At 47.0% G+C, this 15,953-nt stretch overlaps 1 protein-coding gene across 2 annotated transcripts in view; it reads right to left on the bottom strand.

Annotated features, from left to right (window-relative positions):
* Nucleotides 1–15,953, bottom strand: part of rps6kc1 (ribosomal protein S6 kinase polypeptide 1) — a 49,233-nt gene that overhangs the window by 2,736 nt on the left and 30,544 nt on the right. For both annotated transcript variants that reach the window (XM_071413172.1, XM_071413173.1), the window contains 6 exons: nt 15,770–15,817; nt 14,935–15,067; nt 12,164–13,921; nt 11,194–11,283; nt 5,182–5,264; nt 2,108–2,203 (listed from right to left, as the gene is read on the bottom strand). In XM_071413172.1, coding sequence (XP_071269273.1) covers nt 2,108–2,203; nt 5,182–5,264; nt 11,194–11,283; nt 12,164–13,921; nt 14,935–15,067; nt 15,770–15,817 — 2,208 coding nt within the window. The remainder of the gene's footprint in view (nt 1–2,107; nt 2,204–5,181; nt 5,265–11,193; nt 11,284–12,163; nt 13,922–14,934; nt 15,068–15,769; nt 15,818–15,953) is intronic.

Here is a 15,953-nt window from a genome sequence, read left to right as displayed (position 1 = left end):
CAATACGGACTTTCAGCTCCCTCCAAAGATGTTCTATTGGGTTCAGGTCTGGAGACTGGCTAGGCCACTCCAGGACCTTGAGATGCTTCTTACGGAGCCACTCCTTAGTTGCCCTGGCTGTGTGTTCCGGGTCGTTGTCATGCTGGAAGACCCAGCCACGACCCATCTTCAATGCTCTTACTGAGGGAAGGAGGTTGTTGGCCAAGATCTCGCGATACATGGCACCATCCATCCTCCCCTCAATACGGTGCAGTCGTCCTGTCCCCTTTGCAGAAAAGCATCCCCAAAGAATGATGTTTCCACCTCCATGCTTCATGGTTTGGATGGTGTTCTTGGGGTTGTACTCATCCTTCTTCTTCCTCCAAACACGGCGAGTGGAGTTTAGACCAAAAAGCTCTATTTTTGTCTCATCAGACCACATGACCTTCTCCCATTCCTCCTCTGGATCATCCAGATGGTCATTGGCAAACTTCAGACGGGCCTGGACATGCGCTGGCTTGAGCAGGGGGACCTTGCGTGCGCTGTAGGATTTTAATCCATGACGGCGTAGTGTGTTACTAATGGGTTTCTTTGAGACTGTGGTCCCAGCTCTCTTCAGGTCATTGACCAGGTCCTTCCGTGTAGTTCTGGGCTGATCCCTCACCTTCTTCATGATCATTGATGCCCCACGAGGTGAGATCTTGCATGGAGCCCCAGACCGAGGGTGATTGACCGTCATCTTGAACTTCTTCCATTTTCTAATAATTGCGCCAACAGTTGTTGCCTTCTCACCAAGCTGCTTGCCTATTGTCCTGTAGCCCATCCCAGCCTTGTGCAGGTCTACAATTTTATCCCTGATGTCCTTACACAGCTCTCTGGTCTTGGCCATTGTGGAGAGGTTGGAGTTTGTTTGATTGAGTGTGTGGACAGGTGTCTTTTATACAGGTAACGAGTTCAAACAGGTGCAGTTAATACAGGTAATGAGTGGAGAACAGGAGGGCTTCTTAAAGAAAAACTAACAGGTCTGTGAGAGCCGGAATTTTTACTGGTTGGTAGGTGATCAAATACTTATGTCATGCAATAAAATGCAAATTAATTACTTAAAAATCATACAATGTGATTTTCGTTTTAGATTCCGTCTCTCACAGTTGAAGTGTACCTATGATAAAAATGACAGACCTCTACATGCTTTGTAAGTAGGAAAACCTGCAAAATCGGCAGTGTATCAAATACTTGTTCTCCCCACTGTATATATATATTTTTTATAATGATGAAAGTGGCCATGTTAGGCCCTTTTCAGACCTATACATACCTCCTGTAAGACCCTATGATCCGTACATGATACAGACAACATCTTGCTGTCATTATACTCCAAGATGTATCATGTACGGTTCACGGATCATAAGGTCTTAGAGGGCATATATAGGTCCGAAAAGGGCCTAAAATGGCCACTGTCATAATGATATTCAAAAAAAATTAACGCATGAAAAGCATTTCATAAAAGCATTTTGTAAAAAGCATTTCAGACATCCTTCCTCCCAATGAAGTTTCTATGTGAGAATTGCCAGAACAATACGAGATACTAAAAATATTTTCCGCTCACACTGGTGTGAAATCGCACATCTGCCATGTATTCATTAGCTCACTCATTATAGCATCTATGCATTCATTAGATAATGTATTTGTGACATAAGACAGTTTAAAAATGTGTGTAATGGCTGTTCTCCATGCCTATCATCACACCATAGGACATTCCATAGTAATCCATTATTAAACCCGGGCATGAGCCAATCAAAATGTCAGTCTGACTGTCATTAGATGGTGTCTTCTCACTTACGGGGTACCAATTGTGACTTTTTATCATAACGCATCACACACGCTGTATTAGATAGATAGACAGGAGCAGTATGAATGCTACCCAGTTTATATTAAACATTGGAATGAGGAATTAGCAAGGGAACTCTAGCCTTGTGCGAGCTACGTTAAATATAGGATGTATTTATACACAGTGCCTGTGTTTACTTTAGTACATGAAGTACTCATCAGTACAGAGGAGAATAGAAGAGATGAGTAGTCAACAGAAGGAGGAGCAGCCACAATGTGTATTATAGAACAGAAGAGTACTGACCTCCACCAGTAGCGACATGGCCTCCTCAGATACAAACTCAGGGACGTTGAGGGCCGTGTGGCGACTGATACCAGCTGGGTGGCACTGCAGCAGAGACTGGGGAGGAAGAGAAACGCACATTATGCACATCAAAAACATGCTCACACAATTACACGTATTTATTTGACACCCGGTCGGATCATATTATTCTAGCTCGGTGTCATTCAGACGGTGAAATGTTATCCAGCCTGGATCAACCTCCATGGTCTCAGATACACATCAGACAAACCCCAGTTTATTTATCTGTTTCCGTCACTACAAAAGCTGTTCAAGTTTCGGCTACTCTCTGTGTGAAGCTGCCACAGAGGCAGACAGAGACAGACCCCCAGCCTGCGGAGGCCACTACAGGAGAAAAGCTGACTGGATAAACAGAAGACAAGAGAGAGGGAGAAAACACCTGAAATAATACTGATCATAGCAGAGATAATATCAGTGTGATTTCACTGGGCTGTTGCTCTTCCTTGTGACCTAATGGAAAAGGTTGTTTTTCACATGGGGAGAGGTTAGTGGAAGAGATGGAAGGGGGAACTCAGACAGACAGTTATTCTGTTGAAGTCACTATAAACATGCGTTACAAAGGGAAGAGCTCTATGCAAACAGAGTCAGGCAGGTGGTAATGTAATTGGGTGTGTGTGCACCTACACCACAGGTAGTCATAATTACTGTGTTACAACAAGCCCTTGAGATTTTACTTAAAAACCCAACGCAGCCCTATTGTGGAAAAACATAAGCCAAGTAAATACACTGAACAAAAATATAACCACAACAAGTGTTGGTCCCATGTTTTATGAGCTGAAATAAAAGACCAGAAATTTTCCATTAGCACAAAAAGCTTATTTCTCAAATGTTGTGCACAAATTTGTTAACATCACTGTTAGTGAGCATAATCCATCCACCTGACAGGTGTGGCATATCAATAAACTGTTTAAACAGCATGATCATTACACAGGTGCACCTTGTGCTGGGGGAAACATAAGGCAACTCTAAAATGTGCAATTTTGTCACACAACACAATGCCACAGATGTCTGAAGTTGAGGGAGCGTGCAATTGGTATGATGACTGCAGGAATGTCCACCAGAGCTGTTGACAGATTATTTAGTAAGATAATTTGGCAGTACGTCCAACCAGCCTCACAACCGCAGACCCATCCGTGTATGGCGTCATGTGGGCGAGCGGTTTGCTGATGTGAACATAGTGCCCCATGAGGGCGGTGGGGTTATGATATGGGCAGGCATAAGCTACGGACAATTAACACAATTGCATTTTATTGATGGCAGTTTGAATACACAGAGATACCGTGACGAGATCCTGAGGCCCATTGTCGTGCCATTCATCCAGCGCCATCACCTCATGTTCCAGCATGATAATGCACAGCCCCATGTCACAAGGATCTGTAAACAATTCCTGGAAACTGAAAAATGTCCCAGTTCTTCCATGGCCTGCATATTCAGACATGCCACCCATTGAGCATGTTTGGGGTGCTCTGGATCGACATGTACTACAGCGTGTTCCAGTTCCCGCCTATATCCAGCAACTTCGCACAGCCATTGAAGAGGAGTGAGACAACGTTCCACAGGCCACAATAAAAAAAAACTATGTGAAGGAGATGCGTGGCGCAACATTAGGCAAATGGCTGACTGGTTTTCTGATCTAAGCCCCTACCTTAATATATTGTTTTAAGGTATATGTTACCAACAGATGTATATCTGTACTCCCAGTCATGGGAAATAGATTAGGGCCTAATTAATTTATTTCAATGGACTGATTTCCTTATATGAACTGTAACTCCGTTAAATGTTTGAAATGGTTGAATGTTGTTTATATATTTTTTCAGCATAAAATATTTGTATGTGTGCTTCCCCTTATACAGTCATTTGTGTGTGTGTGTGTGTGTGTGTGTGTGCGTGCGTATGTGAGATTAGCATGGAAAAACCCTGTTAGTTCATCAGTTAGATCGGTTGCTCTTTCCAACACATGCTGCAGGAGATATGGCTCAGATCCCAGCAACAGTCAAGATCGCCCTGGGCAAAATCTTATCCTGCAAGGATCAAGAGCTCCTCTGTGTGTGTGTGTGTGTGTGTGTGTGTGTGTGTGTGTAATATACCTCAACTAAAATCCTCAAAAGAGAAATCTGTGGGTTTGTTGAAGTTCTGCCAGTAAGTGTATTCACAATGTTAAAACAAACTTCCAACCTGGCTGTTCGTTTCATCTGTTTCAGCTAGTGATGGGAACTAAAGATCGTTCAGATGAAACTACGCCACTGGCAGTCAGTTAGGATTTATTCAAATTTAAGGACAATTAAAAGTTTGAGGAGTGTTCTGGACCTGTCACGAGTGTGTGTCTGTGTTCTAGAAGACAGTGATATCACCCTCCTCACCAGTACTCGTCTACCCCTGACCCAGGAACAGCCACAGCAGTACATCACCAAGAGATCTGCCCTGTTCTCCCACCTCTATACTGATCTAAGGTCAGTCAGCTCAGCCCAAGGAGTCCTGAGAGCTGGCTCTCTCTTCCATCCCAGCCCTGATCCAGGGACAGAGAGCCAGGAGAGGGCCCAGGGAGAGGTGACCCCCTGCCCCAGCAGATGGAGCCCAGGCTGGGGGAGAAAGTCACACCGCTGCCCCTGGCACCAGCCGAGAACCAGGGGGAGAGACGGGAGCCAAGACGCAACTACACACAGACACCTCCAAACACACACACACACACACACAAACAACAGACACACACAGGCATATATGTATGTATGTATGTATACATACATACACACACACATCCACCCTGGCACAGCTAGCCAGCCAGGGAGAGAAGGGAAGATCCAAGACGCACCTACACACAGACACCACAAAACACCTTCCACACACACACCTGACAGAGATAGAGTCACATGTCCACCCTGGCACAGCGAGAGCGATAGCCAGCGAGAGCCAACATATACCACCACACAGATGTCTTCACTGCCCCCGCACACACACAGGCATCCATCTAACACACACACACACACACACAGCCACACTGATGCCATTTGTCCTCTTACCTTGCCTATGAGCAGCTCAAACAAGATGGCTCCCAAACTCCACCAATCACACGCTGCCGTCTCCTCGCTTATACCGCCCACCTCTACAACAAAGGAGAGAGAAGTGATAATAGGACATGTAGCTGACAAAACATCAGTTCTGACTTGTGATTAGCGCGATTCCTTTAAATTCACTATCCCAAAATTAAAATAGCACATAATAACACTATGAAATGACAACGACTTAATATTTTATTTAATTAACATATTACACACACAAACCAGTGAGGAGCCAAATGTGTGTGTGTGTCTCGTAAAGGGGTGATTTGCATAATAAAAAAGCAGTCAAATTGAGGAAACCGTCTGTGCTGCAACTTCACACCATCTGCATGACCTGACCTCACACACAAAAACATTTGAAAAGCGCACACACACCCCTCAGAAACCCACAGTAACACACACACACAAACACGGTACCAACCAGACACTCCTTCAGAAATGCACACACTTCTCCAGTCCAGAGACACAATACATGATAATACACTTCCACTTAAAGCCTTCGTCAACATTTCCCTCCTGCCCTCCATTTCATCCTCATGTTAGTTCCAGCTGCCTTGTATTAAACATCACTGGTCTGTCATCCTGTCTGTTAGTTCCAGCTGCCTTGTATTAAACATGACTGGTCTGTCATCCTGTCTGATAGTTCCAGCTGCCTTGTATTAAACATCACTGGTCTTTCGTCCTGTCTGTTAGTTCCAGCTGCCTTGTATTAAACATCACTGGTCTTTCGTCCTGTCTGTTAGTTCCAGCTGCCTTGTATTAAACATCACTGGTCTGTCATCCTGTCTGTTAGTTCCAGCTGCCTTGTATTAAACATCACTGGTCTTTCGTCCTGTCTGTTAGTTCCAGCTGCCTTGTATTAAACATCACTGGTCTTTCGTCCTGTCTGTTAGTTCCAGCTGCCTTGTATTAAACATCACTGGTCTGTCATCCTGTCTGTTAGTTCCAGCTGCCTTGTATTAAACATCACTGCTCTGTCGTCCTGTCTGTTAGTTCCAGCTGCCTTGTATTAAACATCACTGGTCTTTTGTCCTGTCTGTTAGTTCCAGCTGCCTTGTATTAAACGTCACTAGTCTGTCATCCTGTCTGTTAGTTCCAGCTGCCTTGTATTAAACATCACTGCTCTGTCATCCTGTCTGATAGTTCCAGCTGCCTTGTATTAAACATCACTAGTCTGTCATCCTGTCTGTTAGTTCCAGCTGCCTTGTATTAAACATCACTGCTCTGTCGTCCTGTCTTCTATTGTTTTCAATTCAATGCTATTTTCCAGGCAGGTCTTCTGGAACTGCAAAAGCAAAACCAAATCCACAAACATTAAATTCCCACCTCTATACCGTATCTCTTGTTCCGTTAGTCTTTCTGTTCTACCACTGAAGACAAACCTCCATGTTCCCCCTACACTGTAAGACCCTGTCAAGGTGAACGTGGTGTCGGCCGTGCGTCCTTCCTCTAACCCCACCTCCCTCTCTCCCCCCCTCTCCCTCTTGTTCCATCTCTTCCTCCCTGGGCTCTCCAGGCCCCTGGCTCTCTCTCCCACAGAGGAGGTTAGGGGAGCAGGGACACACAGCCGGAGTGACAGGCAGGTCGGCTGGGGGGGCCACTGGTGCATGTGCCATTTGTGTGTGGTGTATGTGTGTGTCAGTGCTCTTGTCTGTGTGTTTGTATGTGGGTGTGTGTTTGTCCGTGCGTGTGTGTGTGTTTGTGCGTGCGTTCCACTGGGCACCAGATGGCCCCTTGTGTCTCTCTCCGCTCCTCTCTCCAGAGGGGGGCCTGGTAACCCTGGGGCCGGGGCCCAGGAGTCAGAGCGCGTGTGCCCAGCGACCAGGCTCCTCAGCTGGGGAGGAGGAGAGACAAAGCTCCCACTCCTCCAGGATGATCCAGGGGGTTCTCTTTCAGCCAAGGTTAGAGAGCCCCAGTTGGGGCTATGATACTCCTCGCTCTGGCCGCCCTTAAAGGAACATCCAGCCAGCGCTCGCTCACACGCTCTCGCTCACACGCTCTCGCACACAACTGAGCAACCAGTCTTCAGGGCTCCCCATGACCACCGTTTTGACAGCCAAGGAGAAGAGATCGTCATTGAACAGACTAGTGATACCTGCGTGGGTATGAGCTTGGGGGGAGGATACTGGACACACACGTCTCACAGCAAGGTCAATTGTCATCACAATGGATTAATGTCTGAGGAGCTGCAGGGAGAAGACAGCGGAGCTGGCTACACTTACCGCTCTGTCAGAGCAAGGCAGGAAGAGAGAGAGAGGGAAAGAGTGGGTCACTAACAAAACCCACTCGTACAGTATGCCTCCGTTTTATATGACTATAATACACACGTGAGTTCATTAAAAATGGCTCCTTTCCACCTTGTCTTTCTTATTTCATCTAAAGGGATGGGAGCCTCTGCTGATCTTTACAAAAAGAGTGAAGTCAAGGGAAGGCCAAGCCAGCTAAGAGACAGTGAGTGGAGCCACACAGTGTTCTCAGCCCAGGTGTGATGTCTAACGGCAGAATCGGAACACAACTTCCCTTTTCTCTACAGCAAAGGAGTTCCCTCTTCCTCGGTCAGTTGTTTAAGAAAAGCACTCTCTCCTCTCATCTCTTAGGGCCAGGAGGAACATTCTCTCTTCTCCTCTCTCTTCTCCACTTCCCCAAAACCAACCGACTGCCATTGTTCGAAGGGGAAGTGATGTAGGAGGAAGTGAAGAGAGGAGGGCCGGAGAGTCTGGAGCTTCTCACGCTTCAGGTAGAAGCAGTTAACGTTAACCACAGATGTACTTACTGTGGTGTTGAATACAATAGGGAGAAGGGGAATCTAAGGCCTATCTTTAAGTGAATCATACAATAAGTGACAATGCACATATTATTATCAAAACCATTGTCACTAAATAACATGCTGTTAGTTTGATGGGGAGGAGGGATATAAAAGAAAAATAATATTTTTGGGGGGGATTTTTTAAATAAACAGAAAAGCACTCTGGTGTTTACAGAATCAGTTCTAATCTCAGTTAAAGAGATAATAAACAACTAATAGATCAAAATAAAATAAATACTTTCCCAGTCCCCTCCTATGTTTTTGGGTGTGAGTGTGTTGAAAACATGTTGTCTCTCTCTCTCCCTCTTGACACAAACACACACAGCGCCCTGTCACAGCAGGCACCCTGCAAGCTCTCTGGCAAACAATCATAAATCTGTCATCAGGAATGAACCATAGCTGGGACTGACCCTGTCTGGGTAAACAGCAATACATAAGGGGGTGGAGTAAGTACATCTGTGGGAGGGGGATTACAGAATGACATTGAGGTAGATAGAATGAAAGACAGAATGGAAAAAGAGCGTGAGATTGAAAGAGAGTGAAAAGTACGAGTTAAAGTGAGACTTAGAGAGAGAGAAAATGAGTGAGAGTGAAGGCTATAAAGCAGAGATAGGTAAGTCAGACAGACACTCACAGACAGAGCATGAATCCCCCTGCTGGATCCTCATGGCTAATACAACTACCACATGCTGCCCAATGAACAGTGCTCAACCAGATGCGGAAGTAACCACCGACACATAAATGAGATGCACTTTGAGATCTGAGATACACCTATAATGGACCTACAAGTCCATCTACGCAGAAGCTAATCGGTAGTCACCACACCCTTTTAAAATAACCCAATATCTTTCACAAATGAAAGTAGTACAGCGAACAGCTGACCTACACACTCCCTAACCTCTGCCTGCTTATTCCTCCCTCATCTGTCCTTAGTGCCTCTCCTGCTGACCTCTGGGGCTTGATCATTTGACATACACTGAGCATACAAAACATTAAGAAAACCTTCTCTTTCCATGGCATAGACTGACCAGGTGAAAGCTATGATCCCTTATTGATGTCAGCTGTTAAATCGACTTCACCCAGTGTAGATGAAGGAGAGAAGATAGACTGAAGAAGGATTTTGAAGCCTTGAGACAATTGACACATGGATTGTGTATGTGTGCCATTCAGAGCGGGAATGGGCAAGACAAAAACGGGGTATGGTAGTAGGTGCCAGGCGCACCGGTTAGTGTCAAGAACTGCAACGCTGCTGGGTTTTTCACACTCAACAGTTTCCTGTGTGTATCAAGAATGGTCCACCACCCAAAAGACATCCAGCCAACTTGACACAACTGTGGGAAGCATTGAAGTCAACATGGGCCAGCGTCCCTGTGAAAGGCTTGACACCTAGTAGGGTCCATGCCCTGACGAATTGAGGCTGTTCTGAGGGCAAGGGGGGGGGGGTGTGCAACTCAATATTTGAAAGGTGTTCTTAATGTTTGGTATACTCTGTGTATGTCCCTCGGTGTCGATCTCCATTATAATGCCTTAACACACGGACGGTGTTCTGCTGCTCTGGACTGCCTGCCCGTCTGCCTGCCTGTCTGCCTGCCTGCCTGGGGCTTCTGGAATATAACATGAGTGGAAAGAGATGGAGCTTTGCTTTCATACATATTGCACTCTGCCATACATTTGGTTTGGACAAGAAGGATTGGGAGGAGGGGGTGGGAGAGAGAACTTAAAAGTATATAAAAGTATATACATCTGTCATTTTTGCTTTAATCCAAAGCGACACACACAGTATGTTAACTATATTTGTTGCACGTCGTCTGGTGTTCCAGTACAGCGTCATGCGCCATCAGTGTTGCACGTACGCACGCACACACATACAAGGTGCGGTAGAGTCTTGTGTGTAACAGCAGTGTGTTTAGTCAGCCTTTAAACAGCATGCCAGGGCTTCCACAGGCATGCTCAGGCCACAGGAGAGGTCAGTCACACCACACCAACACAGGCTGGCGCCATACTACCCTCTACAGGACACCCCAGGAACTACATTCAGTTCCTAAATCTATACATTTTTTTCAGTCCATTTTAAGCCTTTTAAAATATGTCAAAACTATAGATGACAGTAATCGCGTGTCATTAATACTCACAGAAAAGGTTGGTCTTCCGTGCATCTGTGACTAGATTTAATTCTCTGGGAAACGTGTTGGTTTAAAACTTGTTCATGTTATGAGGCGGCAGGTAACCTAGTGGTTAGAGCGTTGGGCCAGTAACCGAAAGGCTGCTGGATCGAATCCCTGAGCTAGGTAAAAATCTGTCGTTCTGCTCCTGAACAAGGCAGTTAACCCACTGTTCCCTGGTAGGCCGTCATTTTAAATAAGAATTTGTTCTTAACTGACTTGCCTAAAGGTAAAAAAAGAAAAGACATCACTGAATGAGAACTCTCAAGGCATGCACACCAAAACGACGTGTGTTATCTGTAGATCTACACGTATGAATGAATTGGCTCTACTGCCATTTAAACCCACTTTCCCGAGGCCCCACATACATAGTGAACTGTTTACGTGGCCTTGCTCCTGTATGAATGAGGCCTTTGTGGGAGATGGGAGGGAGAGTGGCCTACTTCTGCATAACATGAACCTCTACACAGCCTCACTACTAAACTACTGAGGCCTTCTGCTCTGGAAACACAAGCACACATTCTTTAACAATTGAGTACCACAGTCATAAAACCCGGAAATGGTTCCAATCGTTTTTTGCCTCTGGGATTTCAGAACTACTTCATATAATGTTTGTAGGCTTACCCAGGCGTGACGTTTTGAGAAGCGCGGAAATCTCTCTCGGATAAGGTCACTTCAATCAATAATTAGCATAGCACATTTTTGTGAGTAAATTCAGCCCAATATATTGATGAAAGTCACCTTGTCCGAGAGAATTACACGGCTATCAAAATGTCACGGCAAGCCTACACCAAACACACAAATGTATTTTTTCGTAAAATTCACAATGTGAAAAATGAACGGCGGAAAAACCATTGGAACCATTTCTGTGGTTTTATGACGCGTCCACTGAGGCGGACTATTAGGAAACACAACATGAATGCAGTCAGGTCAAATGGAGGAAACTGCTTTGAAAACTTGGCTAATGTGTTGCCTTGATCTGATCTCTCTGTGTGTCTCTCTCACCTGGTGCACTGTACATGTTAGCGATGGCCTCCCTGTCGTAGGAGTCCTCCACGTCACTCCAGCTGCAGAAATACGTCAGCTCAACATGGCCTAGGAACGAAGGAGCGAGAGAAAGAAAAATGAGTCATGTCAACAAACCCAAAAAAGAACCCTTTCCAACTTATGTCAACACGTACACACACACATCTCCAACTTCCAAAAACAGTGTTTGTGTCACCCTGACTCCCTCGCTCTCTCTGCACACAACAGTCCACTCAGCTGACCTCTAGAACACTTACACCCCTCTTTACCTCCTCTCTCTCTCTCTCGAACAGAGCTATTCCAGCAGCACACGGCCCCAGTGATTACTCCTGTTTAGCTGCTAACGGCTACCAGTATCATTAGGACTAATGTTGCCATTAGCTAGCCGGTGGCATCAGCCGGAGTTAACCAGACTGATGCACTACACTACTCCTAGGCTGTTGATAGCACTTCAGAACAATAATTACACACAGAGGGGAACACAGGGAGACCAAAACAGCCACTCAGATAATTAGACAAGTGTCCATAACAAGGTACAGAGAAATGATGGGACTAGAAAGGGAAGGAGAGATTCAAGCTTCGGTCGGTGTAAAACAAAGATAATGCTTTGGAGGGAGTTTCCAAACCACTGGTATCAGACAGATAGGCGTATGAGTGGCGTGTCCTATCTATATGAATATATCTGGCAGAACTTTAGTAGTTTAAGCTTTGAAGGAAAAGTGAAAGATAATGAAAATTCCCCACCAGTGTGAAATACTTAGTACTTTGCTTCATAACTTCTCTTCTAGTCGACAGAGGAACTTAGATTGAGGCCTGCATATTTCTCCTAACGCATATAACTGGGTCTACACAACACGTATGATGGGCGTTCACTTTTGATGGATAAACGCTATATACAAACACCCATCACAAAGCCCTGTTGCTTCAGTAGAGCTGTGTGACCTCTGACCTTTGCTGTTGATGAGGATGTTGTTGGGGTTGAGGTCCTTACAGACGATGCCCTCCTGATGGAGTGAGTCCAAGGCAGAGACCATGTCTACCGCCCAGCACCTCACAAACTCCTCTGGAATCCTGGCCTGGGACGCTACAGCAGACAACTGGTCAAGCTCTGCAAACAGCCGAGACACATCCTTATCTGACTCTACCATGTCCTCCACACCAAACACACCAGCCTTACAGGCCTGGAACTGGGACTCAACGCCTAGTGCACTCTCTGCCCCAGAGCTGGCCCCTGTCCCATCCTGACCACGGTTGGAGCCAGCTATCGTCCCGTCTGGGTTAAGAACCAAACTGTCAGGGTGTACCTGTGGGTTCAAAATGGCTTCTAATCTTTCAGGAAGTGAGCTAAGTGAGTCAGCGAATGGAATGTCTGTGTTGGAGGAAGAGAGCGGGGCTATAGACACAGCGCTGGCAGGGAGGAAGTCCTTATTCGGGAGTACAGGAGCTCCGGAAGCCATTTTGGCATCTTGTCCGAAGGCCAGGCCACAGTCGTCCCCCAGGGAGGCGCAGGGAGAGGAAGAGGTGGTGTGTTTGTCCCTCGAGGGGAGGGCCCGCACCACAGCCAGCTCCTCCCCCTCCTCAAGTTCATGGTGGAGCTGCAGCACGTCCGGCTGGGTCAACTTAGGGGAGGTTTTGGCCTCCTGGGCCAGACACACCCCCGAGGACACCAGCTCCTCCTGTAGGGCCTCCACTTCCCCAGTTACCCCCACCAACCCCTCCCCACCCATGACCCCAGGCAGGTTGACCAGGAGGTCAGGGGGTCGACCCTCGTCCTCCACCACTGCCTCTTTAAAGGAGATGACTGGTACCGACTCATTAGAGCCCTGGTCACTACCATCCAGACCCCACCGGTCAGACCCACCTCCATGACCTTTCACCTCCTCCACAAAGTCCGACAGGTCTGTGACTTCAGAGCCCAGGTCAGAGGTGGACAGGAAGGGGAGTGGCTTGGAAGGGTCTGGTTTGGGCCTCAGCTCGGCCGAGTCAGGACACCACGTCACCTCGCTAGCACTGTCCTTACTATCGATACGGAAGAACTCCATGGGGGTGCGTTTGGACTGGTCCAACGAGAGGGGAACGGCGGGGGAGAGCAAGGGGCTGAACACCTCGCCGTGGTCCTGCCCGATTTCCTGGCAACGCCCGTTGTTGTGATCCCCGGCCGTCTGAGTAAAGAAACGCAGCTCCTGGGCGCTGATTGGAGAGCAGAGGCTGTCGTTGCTAAGCAGTGAGCGAGTCCTGGAGGAAGTGGTCGTCGTGGTGACGGTGACATCCAGCGACGATGCTTCCTGTCCTCTCGACACACACCCCTCTCCCTCCTTCTCTTCCCCCTCTCCTAGAGCTTCTGGTTCTACCTTTTCTTGCTCGTACTCATTACAGAGATTCAGATAACTGTCGGTGCACTCCTCTAACTCAGAGGTCGCTCCAGAGTCCGGCTGGGGCCTAAGGCGGTCAGCCAGTCCAGGAGGCAGAGCACTCTTCTGGGGGAGGACAAGAGAAGATTCCTCTTGCCTCTGGAGCACACATTCAGAACCAGATCCAGCTCCAGGCCCAGACCCAGAGCTGCCAGAGTCCAAGCCCAGCTTGGGAGCAGCATGTTGGGCAGAGTAGACTGCCGTAGTGTGGCTTTTCTGAATGAAGGGAATGTCGAAGCTGTCCTCCGGGCTGGAGTTACGCAGGAACTTCCCAATGTGAGACCACAGCTTCCCACCTGGACAGAGGAGAGGGAGAAAGAGAGAAGAGACAAAGAGATGGGGAGAATTGAAACTTGTTTAATGATCAAAGTAAGAACGTTTTGGTTGGCAAGGTGGGTTGCTCAAAAGGTAAATAGAAGGAAAAAACAACATTATGGTGAAAACAGTTTAATTGTTTTGGGGACTCAATTACCTCAAGGGTCATGATAACATTTAGAAACTGTCCTTGGCAGGCAGAGACGGGCACACTCCTCCCCAAACACACACACACTCACACACTCTAATCCAGCTGTGGTGTGAGTGATTGTAGGACAGCATCTGTTGTGTATGATGAGACTGAATAGGGTGTGTGCTGCTGGCGGTGATAATGATAGTAGGGCAGCACGATCACTTAGGAGGAAAAACAACCACATGTTGGACTGGAGAATGTCACTCAGGTCACTGCCTCCCTCTGTCTGCTCTCAACTACTTTGCTGGCTGTTTGTCTGCTCTTCCCATGTGGGACAGATTCACTATACTGTAACGCACTAGTTTCAGCTGTGCTTTTCTTAGACTTGGATTGTATCTACCATTTGAAGCATCATATCATTTTATCTAGTTTTCCAAATCAAATATTGCGCCAGCCAATCAAATATTTGAATGCCATATGAAAAACGCATTCATTTTCTAAATGATGGTAAACAAAAATCAATAGGTGCATAACATTTTTTTTATTTTTTATAAATGTCTCTTTTCGCAAGTAATACAAGTGTGAGGATAGCAGTTACTCTAACTGCTATCAGAGTCTGTCTCTTTCACACACACACGTTGGTGAGTGGAAAATAAGGAGGCCCAGGTGTTAGCATAGCTAATGAAGCGCAGCACCACCTGGTATTCAGAATAATGACCTGTGACATACACCCAACTCTATCAAACATCTGTCTACAACAAGGGTAGGCAGGCAGGCAGGGAGTGAGTGAAGGGAGGGAGATAAAGGAGAGAAGAGATATGAAAGATAGAGTGAGGGAGACAAAAGAAGTGTGCATCATACCCTCAGCGTAATGTAGCAGAAGAAACACAGTGTCCTCTGAGACAATGAACTTCCTCAGCCGCACCATGTGGGGTACAGAGTGAGGCATGATGGTCCGCTTGGGTCTCCCACAGTCACTGCTCTTCCTCAAGCCCTGAGGGAGGGAGGCCAAGAGGAGGGATGAAGGAGAAACATTGCATTGAGGTTGTGCAAACATTGCCCTGCCAACCCGACTCCCTGTGTCTGTATTCATTAAGACGTATACAGTACATCTGAGTTATTCTAGGCTTCAGTGCAGAAATGAGTGAGAGTGTGTGCGTGTGTGTGTGTTTGTCGTCTGTGCCTGTGGCGTGCTGTTGGATGGCATCTGGCACACGTCTCGCCCCAGAGCAGGAGAGCTGACAGGGACACGGCCATTAGAATCAATTACACAGGTCACACTCAGGGCACATGGTGACTCTCACATACACACCGTTACACTCAGGGCACATGGTGACTCTCACATACACACCGTTACACTCAGGGCACATGGTGACTCTCACATACACACCGTTACACTCAGGGCACATGGTGACTCTCACATACACACCGTTACACTCAGGGCACATGGTGACTCTCACATACACACCGTTACACTCAGGGCACATGGTGACTCTCACATACACACCGTTACACTCAGGGCACATGGTGACTCTCACATACACACCGTTACACTCAGGGCACATGGTGACTCTCACATACACACCGTTACACTCAGGGCACATGGTGACTCTCACATACACACCGTTACACTCAGGGCACATGGTGGCTTTCACACACACACTAGTAGGACTACTAATTCACCACATAGACTTACTTTCAAAATAAAGGTCTCCTGGGTTCTCTTGTCCATAACCAGAAGAACCTGAGGGGAAAGACTAAATTAAAATCCAGACATAACATTGCAGTATCCCTCCATCTCTTCCCTGCCTCCCTCCCTCTTAAATCATGTCCGTTTCACCTCCCTGCACCCCCCCCCTTCCTCTCTCTTTCCTGACATC

Source organism: Salvelinus alpinus, chromosome 8 (genome assembly GCF_045679555.1).
Source record: "Salvelinus alpinus chromosome 8, SLU_Salpinus.1, whole genome shotgun sequence".
Classification (NCBI taxonomy): domain Eukaryota; kingdom Metazoa; phylum Chordata; class Actinopteri; order Salmoniformes; family Salmonidae; genus Salvelinus; species Salvelinus alpinus.
Note: the sequence above shows the minus strand (reverse complement) of the source record. Positions and strands in the feature narration are given on the sequence as shown.